The 18,933-nt window shown below is 46.3% G+C and overlaps 1 protein-coding gene across 1 annotated transcript in view; it reads left to right on the top strand.

The window, feature by feature from the left end:
• Positions 1 to 18,933, top strand: part of NIM1K (NIM1 serine/threonine protein kinase) — a 43,284-nt gene that overhangs the window by 20,990 nt on the left and 3,361 nt on the right. Inside the window, exon 2 of the mRNA XM_080933588.1 lies at positions 7,242 to 8,159. Within this exon, the coding sequence (XP_080789714.1) occupies positions 7,868 to 8,159 (292 nt within the window). The 5' untranslated portion in view covers positions 7,242 to 7,867. The remainder of the gene's footprint in view (positions 1 to 7,241; positions 8,160 to 18,933) is intronic.

Genomic DNA, 18,933 nt, shown 5'->3' with positions numbered 1-18,933 from the left:
AGGGGTGAGAGGCTGAGATGAGGGGTGAGAGGCTGAGGTGAGGGGTGAGAGGCTGAGGTGAGGGGTGAGAGGCTGAGGTGAGGGATGAGAGGTTGGGGTGAGGGGTGAGAGGTTGGGGTGAGGGGTCAGAGGCTGAGGTGAGGGGTCAGAGGCTGAGGTGAGGGGTCAGAGGCTGAGGTGAGGGGTCAGAGGCTGAGGTGAGGGGTGAGAGGTTGGGGTGAGTGGTCAGAGGCTGAGGTGAGGGGTGAGAGGCTGAGGTGAGGGGTGAGAGGCTGAGGTGAGGGGTGAGAGGTTGGGGTGAGGGGTGAGAAGTTGGGGTGAGGGGTGTGAAGTTGGGGTAAGGGGTGAGAGGCTGAGGTGAGGGGTCAGAGGCTGAGGTGAGGGGTGAGAGGTTAGGGTGAGGGGTGAGAAGCTGAGGTGAGGGGTCAGAGGCTGAGGTGAGGGGTGAGAAGCTGAGGTGAGGGGTCAGAGGCTGAGGTGAGGAGTGAGAGGCTGAGGTAAGGGGTGTGAGGTTGGGGTGAGGGGTGAGAAGTTGGGGTGAGGGGTGTGAAGTTGGGGTGAGGGGTGAGAGGCTGAGGTGAGGGGTGAGAGGCTGAGGTGAGGGGTGAGAGGTTGGGGTGAGGGGTGAGAGGCTGAGGTGAGGGGTGAGAGGCTGAGGTGAGGGGTGAGAGGTTGGGGTGAGGGGTGAGAGGCTGAGGTGAGGGGTCAGAGGCTGAGGTGAGGGGTGAGAGGCTGAGGTGAGGGGTGAGAGGCTGAGGTGAGGGGTGAGAGGCTGAGGTGAGGGGTGAGAGGTTGGGGTGAGGGGTGAGAGGCTGAGGTGAGGGGTGAGAGGCTGAGGTGAGGGATGAGAGGTTGGGGTGAGGGGTGAGAGGCTGAGGTGAGGGGTGAGAGGTTGGGGTGAGGGGTCAGAGGCTGAGGTGAGGGGTGAGAGGTTGGGGTGAGGGGTGAGAGGCTGAGATGAGGGGTGTGAGGTTGGGGTGAGGGGTGTGAAGTTGGGGTGAGGGGTGTGAAGTTGGGGTGAGGGGTGTGAAGTTGGGGTGAGGGGTGAGAGGCTGAGGTGAGGGGTGAGAGGCTGAGGTGAGGAGTGAGAGGCTGAGGTGAGGGGTGAGAGGCTGAGGTGAGGGGTCAGAGGCTGAGGTGAGGGGTGAGAGGCTGAGGTGAGGAGTCAGAGGTTGGGGTGAGGGGTGAGAGGCTGAGGTGAGGAGTCAGAGGTTGGGGTGAGGAGTCAGAGGCTGAGGTGAGGGGTGAGAGGCTGAGGTGAGGGGTGAGAGGCTGAGGTGAGGGGTGAGAGGTTGAGGTGAGGGGTGAGAGGCTGAGGTGAGGGGTGAGAGGCTGAGGTGAGGGGTGAGAGGCTGAGGTGAGGAGTCAGAGGTTGGGGTGAGGAGTCAGAGGCTGAGGTGGGGGGTGAGAGGCTGGGGTGAGGGGTGAGAGGCTGAGGTGAGGAGTCAGAGGTTGGGGTGAGGAGTCAGAGGCTGAGGTGGGTGTGAGAGGCTGGGGTGAGGGGTGAGAGGCTGAGGTGAGGAGTCAGAGGCTGAGGTGGGGGGTGAGAGGCTGGGGTGAGGGGTGAGAGGCTGGGGTGGGGGGTGAGAGGCTGAGGTGAGGGGTGAGAGGTTGGGGTGAGGGGTGAGAGGCTGAGGTGAGGGGTGTGAGGCTGAGGTGGGGGGTGAGAGGCTGAGGTGAGGGGTGAGAGGTTGGGGTGAGGGGTGAGAGGCTGAGGTGAGGGGTGAGAGGCTGAGGTGAGGGGTCAGAGGTTGGGGTGAGGGGTGAGAGGCTGAGGTGAGGGGTGTGAGGCTGAGGTGGGGGGTGAGAGGCTGAGATGAGGGGTGAGAGGCTGAGGTGAGGGGTGAGAGGCTGAGGTGAGGAGTCAGAGGTTGGGGTGAGGGGTGAGAGGCTGAGGTGAGGAGTCAGAGGTTGGGGTGAGGATTCAGAGGCTGAGGTGAGGGGTGAGAGGCTGAGGTGAGGAGTCAGAGGTTGGGGTGAGGAGTCAGAGGCTGAGGTGAGGGGTGAGAGGCTGAGGTGAGGAGTCAGAGGTTGGGGTGAGGGGTGAGAGGCTGAGGTGAGGAGTCAGAGGTTGGGGTGAGGAGTCAGAGGCTGAGGTGAGGGGTGAGAGGCTGGGGTGAGGGGGCTTCCTCTAGCTCTCTCCATCTTATGTTTTCTAAGACAGTGTCTCTCACTAAACTTGGAGCTCTCTGTTTTGGTTTGACTGGCTGCCCGGTAGGCCCCTAAGGTTTCCCTCGGCATTCCCTGTGCTGGGGCACAGATACGACTGCATCCAGCTGTTGCACCGAGGCTGGTAGTCCAAATTCATGTCCTCATGCTTGAATAAGAATCATTTTATCCACCGACTCCTTTCCCCATCTCTATGCATCACACACACACACACACACACACACACACACACACACACACACACAAATTCTGGTCCAACAGTTCAGTTTCATTTACTCATGTTTTAAAACTATTTAACCCACCATTATCCAAAAACTCAATTCCCAGTTTCTTTGGGGGATGGCGAGACTTGACAAACATACGCTTGCATTTCAGCATGGCTGCCCGGCTGGAGCAGAGCAAGGGCTGCCTTAGCATGCTGGGCACGGGCGCCTAGACAGGTCATCCATATAGAAGTCCTTCCTGCACCGTCCTCACAGACATTGCAGTCCTGGGACTCTCTACTTTAGTAGAGGGCTGACGTGGGCCCGGCAGTCTGAGCAGACTGGCAGTAGGTTGTGAGCGTGGGTGGGTTGTGAGCGTGGGTGGGTTGTGAGCGTGGGTGGGTTGTGAGCGTGGGTGGGTTGTGAGCGTGGGTGGGTTGTGAGCGTGGGTGGGTTGTGAGTGTGGGTGGGTTGTGAGCGTGGGTGGAGCCGGGAAGACCTGGGATGAGCGACAGAGCAAAGCCTCCTGTGATATCAGGAAGGGAAGCAGCGCTGTCCTTGCACCAGAAGAGTTGACACCAATTTCGCATCTGCTTCACAACCTCCTCACCGCTCCCTATGGGGATCTCAGGGCATGTGTTGGGAAATAGGAGCTAAGGCCAAAAATAACAATGGTGCAAATGATTTCTAAATGCTAAAATAAACTTCCAAATGGACTGCATTGGTTAACTACCTCTGTGAGGGTGGAAAGTGTCTGAGAAGGCTTACAGCCACAGTCTGATAGTCACCCAATCTGTTGGCCCACATATAGAAAAAAATAAAACACCCAGATTTTCCTCTGAGCAAGCCTGGCCCTGCCAACCAACGAAGGGGCTGTCTGAAAGCTTTGCCCAGAAGTTTTGAAATGAGACAAAGAGAACAAAGGCAAGATGGCTTCCTTTGATATTATTTTCACAGCGTGTTGCAAGTCAAGAAAATAAATGACCAAGGAAGCTCTGTCTTCTTTCATCTTATTTAATGTATCGCTGTGCGGCAGCAGTAAGCTAATAATTAAGGGGCTGCTCTGCCTCCTCGGATGCTTTGATGTGTGATGACTGACTCCGTATATTTGTCTGGTTGAGTTTCTAAGCTCTTATTAGTGTCCATAAAAACTGGTCAAAATCAAAGGGGCAAAAGGCAAGAACAACAACGGAAAGCACCTGTATCTGAAAGATGGGAGACTTCATCTGAAATTAATCATGTCTTAACTCCATTATCCTGTCTAAGTTTTGACATAATCTAGCTGGATGTCTAGGGATGCTAGTAGAAAGCACTCGGGGGGGGGGGGGAGATGGCTCAGTGGTTAAGAGCACTGGCTGCTCTTCCAGAGGTCCTGAGTTCAAATCCCAGCAACCACATGGTGGCTCACAACCATATATATATATAAAGAAAGCACTCAGGATATTACTGTTGGTATCAGTTCTTTAAACTCTAAGTGGAATTTCTACTGACAGAGACCAAATGGAGGGGGAACAAGACTTTGCATAATGAATATGTATTCACCTGTGGACATATATGCTCTCTCCTCATTCATAATTGTCATTAGAAATGTGCAGAATTGGCAATCCAAGTGTGACTGAAGATGTATGTTTGTCACTGTTGAGAATGTAACAGTGTGACTGGAAATTCTGATAATTGGATGTTGATTATCTAGACTCTTCTCCTTTCTACTCTATTGTTCATCTCTTCTTAAAAAAAGTTCAAGTAAATAATTTAATTCCCAAGAGAGCTTGTTTGCTGAGTAGTTTTTGTTGTTGGTGTTGGTGGTGGCGATGTTGTTGTTTTGATGGTGGTGGTAGTGCTGGTGGTGCTGGTGCTGGTGGTGTGTATGTGTGTGTTGGTTTGGTTTTATGGATGTTTTCTGCTTCTTTCTTGTTCTATTTCCTTCAAGTTCCTTCTGGCTGTTGTGGTGGTTTGGGTGCGTGTGGTTTCTTCCATTTCGGAGCCCTTCCTTTGGTGAGCCTTGGATGACCATTCACTCTAGCAGGAAGAAACTAAGACCCGATGAGAACTCTCTCTGTCTCTGTCTGTCTGTCTGTCTCTGTGTGTGTACGTGTGCGTGTATGTCACGGGCACCCAAGGATAGTGCAATGAGCTTTTTGCATTGCACAGTCTCCAAATGTAGCTTTGGGAAGCCCTTTTCTCCTGAACCAGTCCAACCAAAGAAAATCCCCCTGCCTGGAGGTTTAAATGGTTGGTTCCCTCCTCTCTAGAAACTGCTGCAAGTGCAGGGAGCTGGAGGCAGGGGGATTGCACAAACAACTTCTACCTAATGTCCTCTCCTGCACCCAGGGCTCCTCCCGAGCTGGCACAGGAGGGCAGAGGACATTCTAGCTTTGGAGAAACAAAGGCTTGGTTCTTGCTCTCTTTCTCACTTGGTTTTTGACTCTGCAACCTCCAACCTAACCACTGAGGTATGCACCCTGTGTTTTATGCTTTTGTTTATATTTAGTTACATAATTTATTTTGAAATAGCAAAGGGTTTTTTTTTCCCTCCTAATCGGATTATTGGTGTTTTCAACAAGTTTCAATTCATCTCCAATACAAACCTCATTCCTGTAAATTTGTAAAAGCTTCTTTATCTAATTTAAGTAGAAGAGTAACTGTTTCCCTGGTTGTTAAGAGAATCTGTTGAAGATCACATCACAGGAAATCCAACTTGAGGGTACACAACTCGTAAACCACTATACAGCTTGACCACCGTCAGCAATCGTACCTGACCTCTCCTCCGTGTGGAGTGTTGTTTCTAGGAGGCACCAAAAGTTAATTAGGTTAAAACACTGTTGTAATTTCAGGGCCTGAGTGGAGCTCAAGATACAGAGCCCAAGTTGAGAGCATTGGGGAACCAGGAAAGCGGAAAATGAGTCATGGCGTGGCCAGCAACTGTGTAGGAGCCTAGGGAAGCAGGTGCCTGGAGTCCGGAGGGCTGGGAAGAGTGGAGCTCTCAGAATAAACAAAGAAGATGCATGTAAGGAGTTCTGCAACCCTTCCCGAGCAGATGATAGAATTGTACCTAAGACTGTCATCTACACTGGGAGGTGGTGTTAAGAGGCTAAACAGCTGGCAAAGCATAGCCCAGGCTTTGGAAAGAATGTGCTGGAGTAAGTTTTCTGAGTTAATTAAAAGTAAATGTTGGCTTAGAGTTATTAGTGTATAAATAAAAAGATATTTACCTCTGCTAAATCATACCAAAGTCTAATATTGGATAATGTGGCGCTTAGTCCATTGCTTCGTCTACAAACTTTCCAGAGGAGTGTCAGGCACTGTGAAGAACTCTGGGGTGCAGACAGAACAAAGCACACCTTCTTTGTTTATTTAGCTGGGGTAAAATAGGCCAAGGGCAGCCGGGTGAGGGGGCAGTCTAGGAGGACACAGCCAAGGTTCTGAGTGACTCACCGAACCCCAGATGGCCCTCTTTTTGCATAGATTAAGCTAAAGTTTCTTTCAGAACGATGGTTAACATTACTCTTGTCACTCCTGAGTTCTGTTTTGCAAATCTGATGGCACCTAGTGTTACCTGACCTTCGCTTAGTCAGACGTACGGAGATAGGTTTCAGAGTGTCTGTGAACTCTCTAACACTGGATGCAAATTGTTTGGCTGTGCTTATTCCTGGTCATAGATTTTGTTATCGTCTCAAAGGAAGCCTGCGAGCCCAGGACAATTACTAATTAATGTCTTCAATTTCATTTTTTTTTTAAACAACCGAGTCACTCTACCTTAGAGCTGTGTTAATTACTGCTATGTGGTCCCTTTTGACCCTCTGTTCTTACACCTTGGTGTACTCAGATCCAGAAACAGGAGGAGTGCTGGGCACAAGCTTCCTAACCTTTCCCATAGCAACTGCGTACCTAACCTAGAACAACCATAAGTCCTATCCATAGCAAGAATATAATATTTTCAAACAGACTGGAAATCTGTATTTCCAAGGCAATCTGTTAGATTGGATTTTGGGGTTGTTTGTTTATCTGCCAAGTTTTTCAAGAATCAAATTCAATATACACTTAGTGAATGCTCAACACACAGCTGCCATTCCATGCTGCACGGGAGGGGACATGGGGACAGAACGTGCTTCATGGAAAAAAGTCGTTTCGGAAAATATTCAAAGGGCCACCAAGGGGATTCAGAGAGAAGGCTCTTAGTGGTGTTTGTTAACATCTCAAAGGACTCCATGAACCTTGGACAATTAACAGCATGGAGTAGAGACAGCTACATGGAGTAGAAGGCTGGGCTGCGGCCACACTTCTGCGCACCACCACTGCGCATGCTGTAGCGCATGCGCCCTCCGTCTCTGTCTCTCAGTAAAGGGCTTGGCTCAGAGGCGGATGGCCCAATCAGAAATATAAGAAAAAAATAAGCAGAGTGGAGAGGTTGTCTTTGTCCTTTGAGAGACAGAAACAATGAAAGCAAGTAGTGAAGGAGAAGCCATATTGGAATATGAAGGCGTTTAAAGGAGATAAAACACAGTCGCAAAAATGTAAGGCAGTTTGAAGATTGATAACCTTAGTCATTATGACTGTTGCATCTTAAAAAAAAAATCTATCGTTGAACTAAGCTAATACAATACAAATATTTCCATAAACTTCAAGTGATACAGCTGCCTTGCTTGAAGGATACACGGAACCATAAGGGAGTTCCTAAGACTTGTATTGTGGGCAGGGATACATGTTGACTTTTTTTTTGTTGGAGTTGTTCAACAGTATGTAATTTAGCACCGACTATTAACATAACTTTTTTAGAGTGCTTTTATTAAAGTGTTCATAAAACGGTGTCACATTCTCCTGTGCATTACATTAGAATGGGCTAATAATTATTTCACTCTCTGTCCCTAGGATGAGCTGTCATCTGCCAAATTTTCAGGCCGGCTCAGGGCTTAGAAGAGGGCTCATCTAAATAAAGGCCGGCTAAAGTGACATTGTGGAGACTTAATCCCCTGGCTGCCTGTGTGACCAAAGGCTGATTTACAAGACTCTTCCTTTCTGGAGTTCAGATTCTTAAGTCCCCCGGGGTCTTGCGACTTGACAGCAAGAGAAACAGAAACAAAAAGGAAATGAAGGTCAGCGATGAGCCCCCGCTGCTGGGACTCGGGGGCCGCCAAGGGGCTTTTACACTCCGGAGTGCAAGACTACCTGGTCACGCAGGGAATTAACAGAGCGGAGCCTTTGTCCCCCTGTCGCAGCCCATCTACCACGGAGCACCAGGTTCCGCCTCAGGAGGAGTATGGTGGTAACTGTGTGTGCATCTGGTTGTACCGTTAGAGCTTGGAAATCCGCGGTGTGGGAACGTGGGACGGGCCCGGAGTGAGGCCCTGGTGGGCTGTGTGGACTCTCTCTGGTCACCGGGTTGGACACTGCGCTCCCGGAGGCCTCGGCTTGCCTCGCTCGCCTCCCCTGCCTGTCCTGCAAGCTGCCCTGACCGTGCCTCTGGGCTGAGATGGAGCCGTGAGCCTGCACAGACCATGACTGCAGTGTTAGTGAATGGAGGCGGCCCTGTGAGCACACATCACGATAGGTGGGACCGGAGGGACAGCGTGGACAGCAGCTGTCAAACCGAGTGCGGCAAGGACGGCGAGGAGGACCAGCCCCGCCAGCTGACACCCTTCGAGAAACTGACTCAGGACATGTGCCAAGATGAGAAGGTGGTGAGGGAGATCACGCTGGGGAAACGCATAGGCTTCTATCGAATTCGAGGGGAGATCGGAAGCGGAAACTTTTCCCAGGTCAAGCTGGGGATTCACTCCCTGACCAAAGGTAGGATGGGACTTCCCAAAGATCTCCTGCAAGTATTGGGGCCTAATTACTGTGTAGTAAACAACGGCCTGGAATGTTGCAGAAAACCCAGACCACTGGGTCTCTAAATGGTAGGTTCCAAGGTCTCCTCTAACCCACCGGACAGACTTCTGTTCTTTTGGGAAACGGAGGGCTTGGTCTCGGGCCTCTTCTGCCTTAGCGGACTTAGTAGATGTTCCAAATGACACTTCAATCTTCCCTTCACACTTGCCAGCTCTGGATCAACAGCGCTCACCACTTTAGCCTAAGGGAGAAACAGTGTGGCGAGCACGGGGTGCTTTTGCTAGCCTACCCTAATTGGGCCCTTTCCCAGAGTTAGCCCAATTTAGTTAAAGCTATGAGCTGGCATTAAGGGAGAAAAACACTGGTCAGTCTGCTGAACCACCGTCGGAAGATCACAGGCATTTCACTCTGAGAGAGCCTTCCTGACGTTGTCTCCTTGGTCTGCTGTTACCACACCCCAAGTTCCTGCTTTTCTTCTATCAGAGATATCTTTTGATTTCTGTGTTGTCCAGCCTTAATCTGGGCAACACATGACCTCTTAATCTGTTTTACCTCTGCAGAAAAAGTTACAGGTCTACTTAGCACAGTGCTATGGGACTTGTCCATACCTGAATTTATTTTTACTTCTAAAAATACCCCCAACACACGTGTACATTGGTACACACACTTGGGAGTCATTGGAGCATGAAATCTTCCACCTCCCTCTGAAGCCTTCAGGGTTCACACCTCCACATCTCAGCTACCTCAGTCATCCCTAAATTAAAGTACCTCTCCTAGTTTCATAGTTTTCATTGGCAAAATGCACCTAGTAACAGTGCTTGCTTCTTTGGGTGTCAGAAGAAATGAGTCAATGATCAATCGTTACTAGTTATTGATGAGATTTTTTTTCAGGTACATCTGTCTTGCCTTTGTGCAACCAAAGTTAAATTGAAGTCTCATTTTCAACAGAATTTCATTCCTCATATAAGCCAAGATCAGTTCATCTGCACTTCCTATGGGCTGTGATTTCCGACTCTGCTGTTGTGTGTGATGCTCCAGAGAATTCTTGTCCCTGGACTCGTTTGGGATGTTAATTTCACCATTTTCTTCTTTGGAGTCAGGGTCTCCTTAAGTTGCCAAGGCCAGTATTGAACTCACCCTGCAGCCCATACATACCATGGACTCTTTATTCTCTGACCCCAGCCTCCTAAGTAGATAGGATTCCAGGCCTATGCCACCAAGTCTGATAGCATTTCATGTATAAACAATACGTACACTCATATGTCCAGAGTGGGTTGTATGTGTGTGCATGTGGTGCTGAGAACCAAACCCAGGGCCAAGTACATTGTAACTGAGCTACTTCTTAGCCCTGGGATGGCTTTAAATAATAATCATTTTCTCCGTGAACACCATAACTTTCTTATTTTAGTTTTTTTTTTTTTTTGAAAGTTTGTTTTTGGACAGGAATGGTGGCACATTCCTTTAACCCCAGCAATGGGGAGGCAAAGGCAGCCAAGATCTCTGCGTTTGAGACAAGCCTGGTCTACAGAGCGAGTTCCAGGTCAGCCAGGACTACACAGAGAAACCCTGTCTTGGAAAAAGAAAAAGAATTATTTATTTTTATTTTATGTATATCAGTATTTGCTTACATGTATGTTAGCGTACCGTATGTATGCCTGATCTTCACAGAGGCCAGAGAAGGGCATTGGATCCCTTGTAACTGGAGTTACAGATGGTTGATAGCTGCCATGTGGGTGCTGGGGACAAATGTGGGACCTCTGGGAGAGTAGCCAATGCTCTAAGCCAGCTCTCTGGCCCCTTTCTTCCTTTAAAAATATATTTTAGGGGCTGGAGAGATGGCTCAGTGGTTAAGAGCACTGACTGCTCTTCCAGAGGTCCTGAGTTCAAATCCCGGCAGCCACATGGTAGCTCACAACCATCTACAATGTGATCTGATGCCCTCTTCTGGTGTGTCTACATAAAATAAATAAATATTAAAAAGATTTGTTTTAACTTAGTTATACAATAAGTCTACATACTTTTGGGATAAAGAATATATATGTGTGTGTGTGTGTGTGTGTTATACATATATATATATATATATATATATATATATATGTATATTATGCAATTAAATGATCATACAGGGACATTTATCACCTCAGGTGCTTGTCATTTTTTTTTGGGTTGGGAATAGTCAACACAGTCTTTACATATATTCTTAGGTGTTGGTTCTGTTATTCAGAAGACACACAAGGGAAGGTTTCAATACATAGTTTCAAGCTTCAGGGGCAGATTTTAAAGCTTTACTCATAAAGCTATCTCTAAACTTGGTTTGGTGCTTTCTGGTCCAACTCAGAGGTACACTTGCCTCTGTCCTGAAAAGTGCTGGGATTAAAGGTGTGTACCACCGCCCGGCTTTAAACTACAAGTAGACCAGCAATGCAGATCTAACTGGGTTGGGTGTGGCTTTTCAGTCATCTAGAGCAGAATAAAAGGAAAGAATGGGAGGTGTGGGCCCAGAAGTTGAGACTAACATCGTAGTTAAGGAGAGTAGAGGAGACCTTAGACAAAGCCATACTGGGAGAGAAAGTCACCGGCCACACCCGTGCTACGAAAACCTTCGGGCTGCAAAGGCAAAGGTTGAGCAAGTTCCCTGATGTGGCTGGCTCTATGTGGTTTCGTGTGAGTGTAGCTCAGAGGTTAGAACTAGGCAGAGAAAGTGGGGGTTGGGGGAGAGGACACATTGTAGGCAGAGCTTTGACTTGAGTGTCAGAAAGATTTGTTTCACAAACTCAAGCAGGCATCTGACTTCATGCAAACTACTTTGTTTTCTGTTGTATTGCTAATAAATTATGGACCATGATTTCTTAGTTTGTTGAGAAAATTAGAGATAGCATGTGAAGTTTTAGGCTCTACAGTAGCTACCCAATAAACAGTGGCTATCAAAAAACTCACAAGTTTATTTTGTATTTAAATCAACTTATTTTAAAATGAAATTAATGTTACAATAATAGGGGAAAACATCAGTTGCTTGAAAGGTATTGGTAAAAATTTGGATGTAAAAAATATAGCAGTAAAATAAATGTGAACAGAGTTTAAAGTTTTCAGAAAAAATTATGAGCTAACTAAAACTAACTGAGTAAAACAACCAATACAGACCTTTTTCTATTTGCATTGATTAGGAGAATTGGCTAGAATAATGTTTTTATTCTATAATAACATTTTCAGGGGTTGGAGGCTACTTAAGGCTGCCTGTGCATGAAAACTATTTTGTGCCTTGTGAATCTTACAGGCTTCACATCAGGAAACCATGGTGTTATCCCGTCTCTTCTGTCTTATAGACGAGGAAACAAAGGTCCAGACCTGGCTGCTCCCACATTACAACAAAGCTATGTGTGCAACAGGGTTCCATCTTACTTCATAAGGCTTCCTTGCAATTTTGGGATATGTTTGGGGATGCTGAAGGGGCATGTCTCTCCTGCCATGCCTCTGACCAGCAAGTCGAAGTTAGCTGCTACTGATGCTTTTTGTTGTAGACTCTGGACACTCTGCCCACTTTATTTATTTATTTATTTATTTATTTATTTTTAATATTTATTTGCTTTATGTATATGAGTACACTATAGCTATAGAAGAGGGCATTGGATTCCATTACAGATGGTTGTGAGCCACCATGTGGTTGCTGGGAATTGAACTCAGGACCTCTGGAAGAGCAGTTGGTGCTCTTAACCGCTGAGCCATCTCTCTAGCCCCTCCTCTCCTTTCCCCCACTTTCATAGTACTCCCAAGCAGTGATTTTGACAAGGAAACAGGAAACAGCCAGGAATAATACAAGTATGAAACTGTGTTAGTCAGCTTTGTGGTACTATGACAGAATGCGTGAGATGATAAAGTTTTGGGGGAAAAGGCTTATTTCATTTACACTCTATGAAGTTTTGGTCTATGCTTATTTGACCCATTGCCTTTGGTCCTGTGGTGAGGCAGTGCAGCTCAGTGGAAGCTGTCCTGGGAGAAGCTACCCACTGCATGCAGCCTGGAAGCAAAAAGGGAGACTCGGGCCCCAGTCTCCCTTCAAGGGGACACTCTGAATGATTAACATCATCCCAGTAGGCTCCTCCCACATCCTAGTAGGCTCCTCCCACCTCCCAGAAGCATCATGGACCAAGGACCAAGTCTCTAGCACATGGACCTTTGGGAATATGTATAGCCAAACTATAACAGCATCTTAGTTATGGTTTTGCTGCTGTGTGCAGACACCATGACCAAGGCAACTCTTATAAGGACAACATTTAATTGGGGCTGGCTTACAGGTTCAGAGATTCAGTCCAGTATCATCAAAGCAGGAACATGGCAGCATCCAGGCAGACATGGTGCAGGAAGAGCTGAGAGTTCTACATCTTCATCCCAGGCAGCTAGGACAAGAGTTTTAAAATCCACACATACAAGACCACATCTACCCCAAGAAGGCCACACCTCCCAACAGTGCCACTCCCTAGGCCAAGCATCTACAACCATCACAGACAGTAACCAAATCTCACAAAAGCAGTATGGAGTCTTCTTACAGATGACTTCCTGTCTGTCCTTCTCCCCTCAGACTATGTCCAGGAGAAAAGAATTATCATGACTCACATGGGAAAAGGCAGGGCAATCCTGGAGACAGACTGACTTTGGATGTAGTCAGATTTTTGTGGCATAGTGATTCTTTGTTTTCCTATCTGTGTGGCTATAAAACTGCTCTGTCTCTGTTCTGTGTTTTCCCGAGTGTAAAAGTGAGACAAGGATTAACTTCATTAGTAGTATAGGCTTGTTGTGTGGAGCAGATTTAAAAGTATATCATTTTATTATAGTCTGCTTTCTATTGTGATAAAAACATTCTGACCAAAGGCAACTTGTAGAGGAAAGTTTTGCTTGGTTTACACAGCCCAGTCAAAGCCCATCACTGATGGGAGCCAAGCATCAACACAAGGCAGGAACCTGAATTGTGGCAGATGCCACAGAAGGGTGCTGCTTACTGGCTTGCTTTCCATGGCTTGCTTTCTTATAAAACCGAGAACCGTCTGCCCAACGATGGCCCCATTCAGTATGTGCACCATGGCCTGGGCCTTCCTACATCAGCCATTAATTAAGAAAATGCTTGACCAAAGGCCAATCTTATAGGAGCATTTTCCCAGTTGAACTCAACTGAGGTTCTACCCAGATGACCCTAGCCTGTATAAAGTTAATAATAACAACAACAAAAACTGACCAGAACAAATATGCTACATACCATACGCTACACAGAGCACACAGGAAGTATTCATTAAATGACAACATTAGACTTCTTTCAAAGCAGTGTGGATTCTTCAGGCCTGAGTCATTTGTCATGCGGTTCCAGACTCAGATCTGTTCAGACGAGCTCAAATGGAAAGAGGTGTGAGAACTTGCCGCAGAGTCTCGGTCTTGTCGCTCATGGGATTTGAAATCTTCCCAGGATTTCAAGGCTTTCCCAAGATAACATTTTATCTTTGTTATCATGGTATCTGTCATCATGATAAATATCTCCCTACTCCTTTGAACAGAATGACATTTACTGTATTATCTATGATGCATCTTGGCTGGGAATTGTGGTTGCTAACTCAAGTTCTATAACCTCCCTCATATTGCACATCCCCATTCCACTAGTCCTGATCTATTTCAGTTCCAGTTCTGCAAAGAAACTGCTTGCTCACTGGCCAGCTGTGATGGCTACCTTGGAGTGACAACTGTCACAGTCCTTAGGGTCATGTGTCCATTTCTCTCTCAGCAGAACTAGAGGTCAAAGTATTACTAAGGAGAATAAAGAAGGTACCATGCTGGGAAGTGTACCCATCACATATAGAATAACCAGCTAAGCTGGAAGAAACCCAGGAGGCAGGAGTAAGGCAATGGTGTAAACATTTGGTAGATAGGATGCTAGTTGAGAAGAAAATGAGGATCAGTGTTTATGTGAACTGCATGGCTTCCTGTCTCATATAAAGTTGACTTCATGCTCATCTGTCTGGGTTTCAGAAAACAATTTCCTGCTATGTAGATGGTGTTTTGTGAGGCTTACATGCCCTTCTTGTGCCTAATCACCAAAGTACAGTGTCACCTGAGGTCATGGGATGTGTACAAAAGCAGCCAGGGAAATGAATAGTAGTTTGCACAGATGTGGCCCCTTGACAAAGCCAGTTTTGTCAGAATTGTCATGAGGTTTCCTACAATTGTCATGAGGAGTCTACAGAAATGGCGCATCTCTTGTCTTCTGGGTACTAATAGCTGTTTAGAGGAGACTGACTGAAAATAGTTAATACATGTTGTCCCAGAGGCAGGCCAGGAGAGTGGGCTCACTGTGTCCCCGGTAGAATCTAGAAAGGCCTGAGATTTGTTTTACACGATGCAGTGGGCACAGCTGCGGGAAGAAAGGCCTGTGAAGTACCTGCAGGTGAGAAAACATGAGGGAAGTGTAAAGGTTGTTCAACAGAGCTGGTCAGAGGCAGGGAAGAGCATGGGAGACAATGATATAAACATTGGCTTGCCCACAAAGACTCTTGCTGGGCTGAGTTTTGTCATTCAGGATTCAGAAAACCACTGAAGATGGTGAAGGAGTACTTGATGTGATGTGACTTCGGTGTGCAGGGTAAACTCAAACCAGTTGAATGATCCAGATGAACGAACAACGATGCCCACTGAGACTAAAGGGGTGGCAAGGAGGATGGTTCAGTGGATAAAGTGCTTTCATTGCAAGTCTGAGGACCAGTTCAGACTTTCAGGACTCACATACAAGTCAGGTGGCTCAGTCTTAAAGTCAAGAAGCAAAGACAGGAATCCACAGAGCAACGTGGCTAGTTAGACTAGCTGAAGTTGTGAGCTCAGTTTAGCAAGAGACCCTGCCTCAACAAAATCGAGACAGATTGAGGAAGACACCTGACTCAACCCAATATGGCCTCTAAACTGCCCCCCCTACTACATACACACATGGAATTTATACCCATGCACGAGAGTGCACGTACATACATAAAAATACCATACATACATAATTTTAAAGTAGAAATTCAAATGAGAAGATTTAAAATCTCTGGGCCTTTGGATGGGTAAGACCAGCAAAGGAAAGGGATAAATAGAACTGACTATGTTTTCAGAAGTAACAACTTAACGGAAAATAGTACATTGCTCGAGAAGGGACAGACCTGCTAGTAAAGATCTGAAACACTGACATGAAGCTTCAAGGGGGTGATGGTTGAGAAGATTTGAGGCTTAGCAAAAATCAAAGATTCGAGGGAAATCCTAGGGTTTTGTCTTAGTCACTTTTTGACTGATGTGGCCCTGCTCCATGACTAAGGTGACTTATAGAAGAGTTTATTGGTGCTTACAGTTTCAGAGAATGAGTCCATGACCATCATGGCTGCAAGCAGGCAGGCAGGCACAGTGCTAGCGCATTAGCTAAAAGCTTACATCCTTGACCATAAACACGAGGCAAGAAAGAGCTGAGAATAGCCTGGGTTTTTTGAAACCTTACAGCTCACCCCCAGTGATACGCCTCCTCTTACAAAGACACACCTCCTAATCTTTTCCAAATGGTTGTACCAACTGGAGACCAAGCATTTAATACAAGCCTATGGGAGCCATTCTCATTCAAACCATCACAGGGGTTTAGTTCAGAGCTCCTTGGCATCAGATACTGTATCATGCTATGACTTTTAGTCTCCCCCCACCTTTATTATAAGTATCAAACGCTAGACAAATATTTGAATTGAGTCAGTATACTAAGTTCTCAGGAATGCAGAACAATGCTGAAGAACCGCAGATGGAAGGCACTCTGTGCTCTCATCCCCAGGAGGATGGAGCTAGGGACTAACTCACAGCAAACCTGTGTAAAGAAAGCTATTGGCTTTTAAGAAAGTAATACCTTCTCTCAAAGGGGAAGAGATGATGCAGAAGGAAGAAATTTTAGAGGTATTAACTATGGATAATTAACGATTTGAAGCCTTCCCATAAATGTGCAGATTTCTGGCTTCTTTTGAATACTAAAAACAAACAAACAAAAAACAGTAAAATCCAACAGCATCAGATCTGTGCTGAAAACAGCAATGGCTATTTGGAGTTGAGTAGCTGCAACCTTCCTTCTGTTTCTGGGAGACCTGAGGACCCTGTAGCCCCGCTGCCTCAACAACCCACTTTTTCTCCTTCCCATCTGTCTAGAGACATCTAGAGATACCCCACCTTGTAAATCTGGGTTGAAAGAATGTGTTACCCACGAGGAGGTACCCATGTCAGAGGTTTTCCTTTGTTGCTTTGCTTTGGTTTGGATTTTCAAGACAAGCTTTCTTTGTGTAGCTCTGGCTGTCTTGGAGCTTGCTCTGTAGCTCAGGTTGGCCTTGAAATTACAGCAATCTACCTGCCTCTGCCTCCCCCGTGAGCGCTGGGATTAAAGGGACGTGACACCACGTCCCAGCCCATGTCAGAGTTTGTATCAGACATGGAATTTGTTCTCCCAGCACCAAGAGGAGCCAGCTGCTCCTCTGCACTTCCTACGCTGAAGTCAGACCACTCTTTCTACAACTGGAGTAGAGGTCATGACACGCTTCATAAAGCCTTGGGTTTCCCAAGGCTGTCTTCCCTAAAACAGGCTCCAAGACTGTGTGTTGCCTCATCCTACTAGTCCTCCTGGATAATTTGGGGATCACGATCCATTACTCTCCATCTCTATCAGAGAGGGGTCCCCTCAGCCTCTCTAGCACAATTGTCGCATCTCGTGTAGTCCAACACATGCACCACCATCCCCTGGGCTTCTCCCACACCCCCTAGTCTCTTACTCAGAGGGGTCATGCCATTTTCTTTATTCTGACCCCCTCCTATAATATTAACCATGCACATGCCAAGGGCTCTTTGCAAAGTCCTTCTCTCTCACTGGGTCATAAGAACAGTGCTTGTCTTCTCCATGCTTAATGCATAGTATCTACTCCATGAACATGTGTTTGAAGAGGAGATAGGGGCTGGGGATCTCACTCAGCTGGTAGAGCATTTGCCTCTTCTGGGTGAACACCTGAGTTTGGATTTCCAGAACCCACGTAAAACACCAGCCATCCATGTGCCTTTGTAAATACCACGGGTGGGAGGTGAAAGGCAGAGACTTGGAGATCCACAGAAGGAAGATCCAACTGCTAGCCTGTGTGGCAATGGTATAGGACAATGAAAGAAGGTGAAAGGAGCCTAAGAAATGACATCTAAGGTTGTCCTGTGACCTGGATGTGCACCCATCTGTGATTACAGGAATACGTATGAAGACGGAATTCTTTAGGGAACAGGTGTTTCTATCAGTGAGCAACAATCTGGAATTACATGGCTTTAATTTTTTTTTTTTTTTTTTTTGAAACAGGATCTCTCCATGTCATCCTGTTCATCCTGGTAATCTCTATGTAGATCAGGTTACTTTAGAACTCAAAGACATCTGTCTGGCTCAGCCTTCTAAGTGCTGGAATTAAAGGTGTGCGCCACCACACCTGGCTTTAATAAGGATCTATTTAATTCTACATTTGTGTTGTATAGCAACAGTAGACTTACAAAATATTGGTTCAAGGAAACAGCATGAGGCACTCAGTATTAAGCACTGAAGGGTAGAAAAGCTGTTGCCAAGGAAGAAGGATGCCCAGAACAGGGATGAGGAAGCCTGCTCGCTGGGCTGATAATCTGTAGAGATAGACAAACTGGGGCTTAATTATTTATGGCTTGCCTCTTTGCTGCTCAATATTGCTTCCAACAAGCACTCCACACATTAGACATTGCTACCCCCATTCATTTCAGAAAGCTGAATTGACCCTTAACACACTAATAACCTAATAACACTGGTGCTTTGAGCAAGCAGCCTCTGTTTCATGCCAATAACACTGGACCAAAGTTTTCTGAAGCAGGTATGTTGCAAGTAGGTCAAACAGCCAGCCTGTTACTGTCTCTTCTAATGTGTCTGCTAACCTCTACTGGATAGTCTGGCCAACTCAGAACAATAACAAAAATGATGTTTTATTATGAACTTAAGATTCACTTATTTTAAATGATAACCATTTTCATCCTATGATCTATTTTATAGAAAGATTACAAGTACTAGTAATCAATACAAAATGTCTAGATAGATAAACTATCTGTGATTCCCTGGGTAGAAGATAAGTTCTTCTGGGGTTGGGAGGGCAGGTCAGTAGGCAGAGTGCTCATCTTAACATCTTAACATCCAAACTCCATCTCAAATCCCGGTCCTGCAAAAAGTAGGCATTAGTGGTATACACCTGTAACCTTAACACTTGGGAGATGAAGATAAGAAGATGAGAAATTCAAGATTATCTTTGACTGTGTAGTGAGTTCAAGGCCATCCTAGAAGATCATTTCTTTAAAAAAAAAAAAAAAAAAGGCAGAGAGTTCTTCTAAACATTTTAATGAAATGTCTCACCATATTTTTCCATACCAGTGAATATTTGTATTTTCCTTCTGTCCTATATATTTAACGTAAGTACAGATAAGAGCGGATTAACATCATTTTGGGGCATGTCATGATAAACAAACATCAACCACACTTTAACCATCTCTTGCTGGCTACTTGCTGTTCTCTGTAACACATGCACCCTTACACACATATCAGGTTGTTCCTTTATGGTTAATTGCAAAAAGTGAAATGGCTGGATTAAAGTATGTAATCATCATTAAGATTTCAACACATTATACCAAATAATCCAGAACTATTGCACCAAGCAGTCCTCTCTTC

The sequence above is a fragment of the Micromys minutus genome (genome assembly GCF_963924665.1).
Source record: "Micromys minutus genome assembly, chromosome: 20".
Taxonomy (NCBI): Eukaryota; Metazoa; Chordata; class Mammalia; order Rodentia; family Muridae; genus Micromys; species Micromys minutus.
This window is presented reverse-complemented; position numbering and strand designations above follow the sequence as displayed.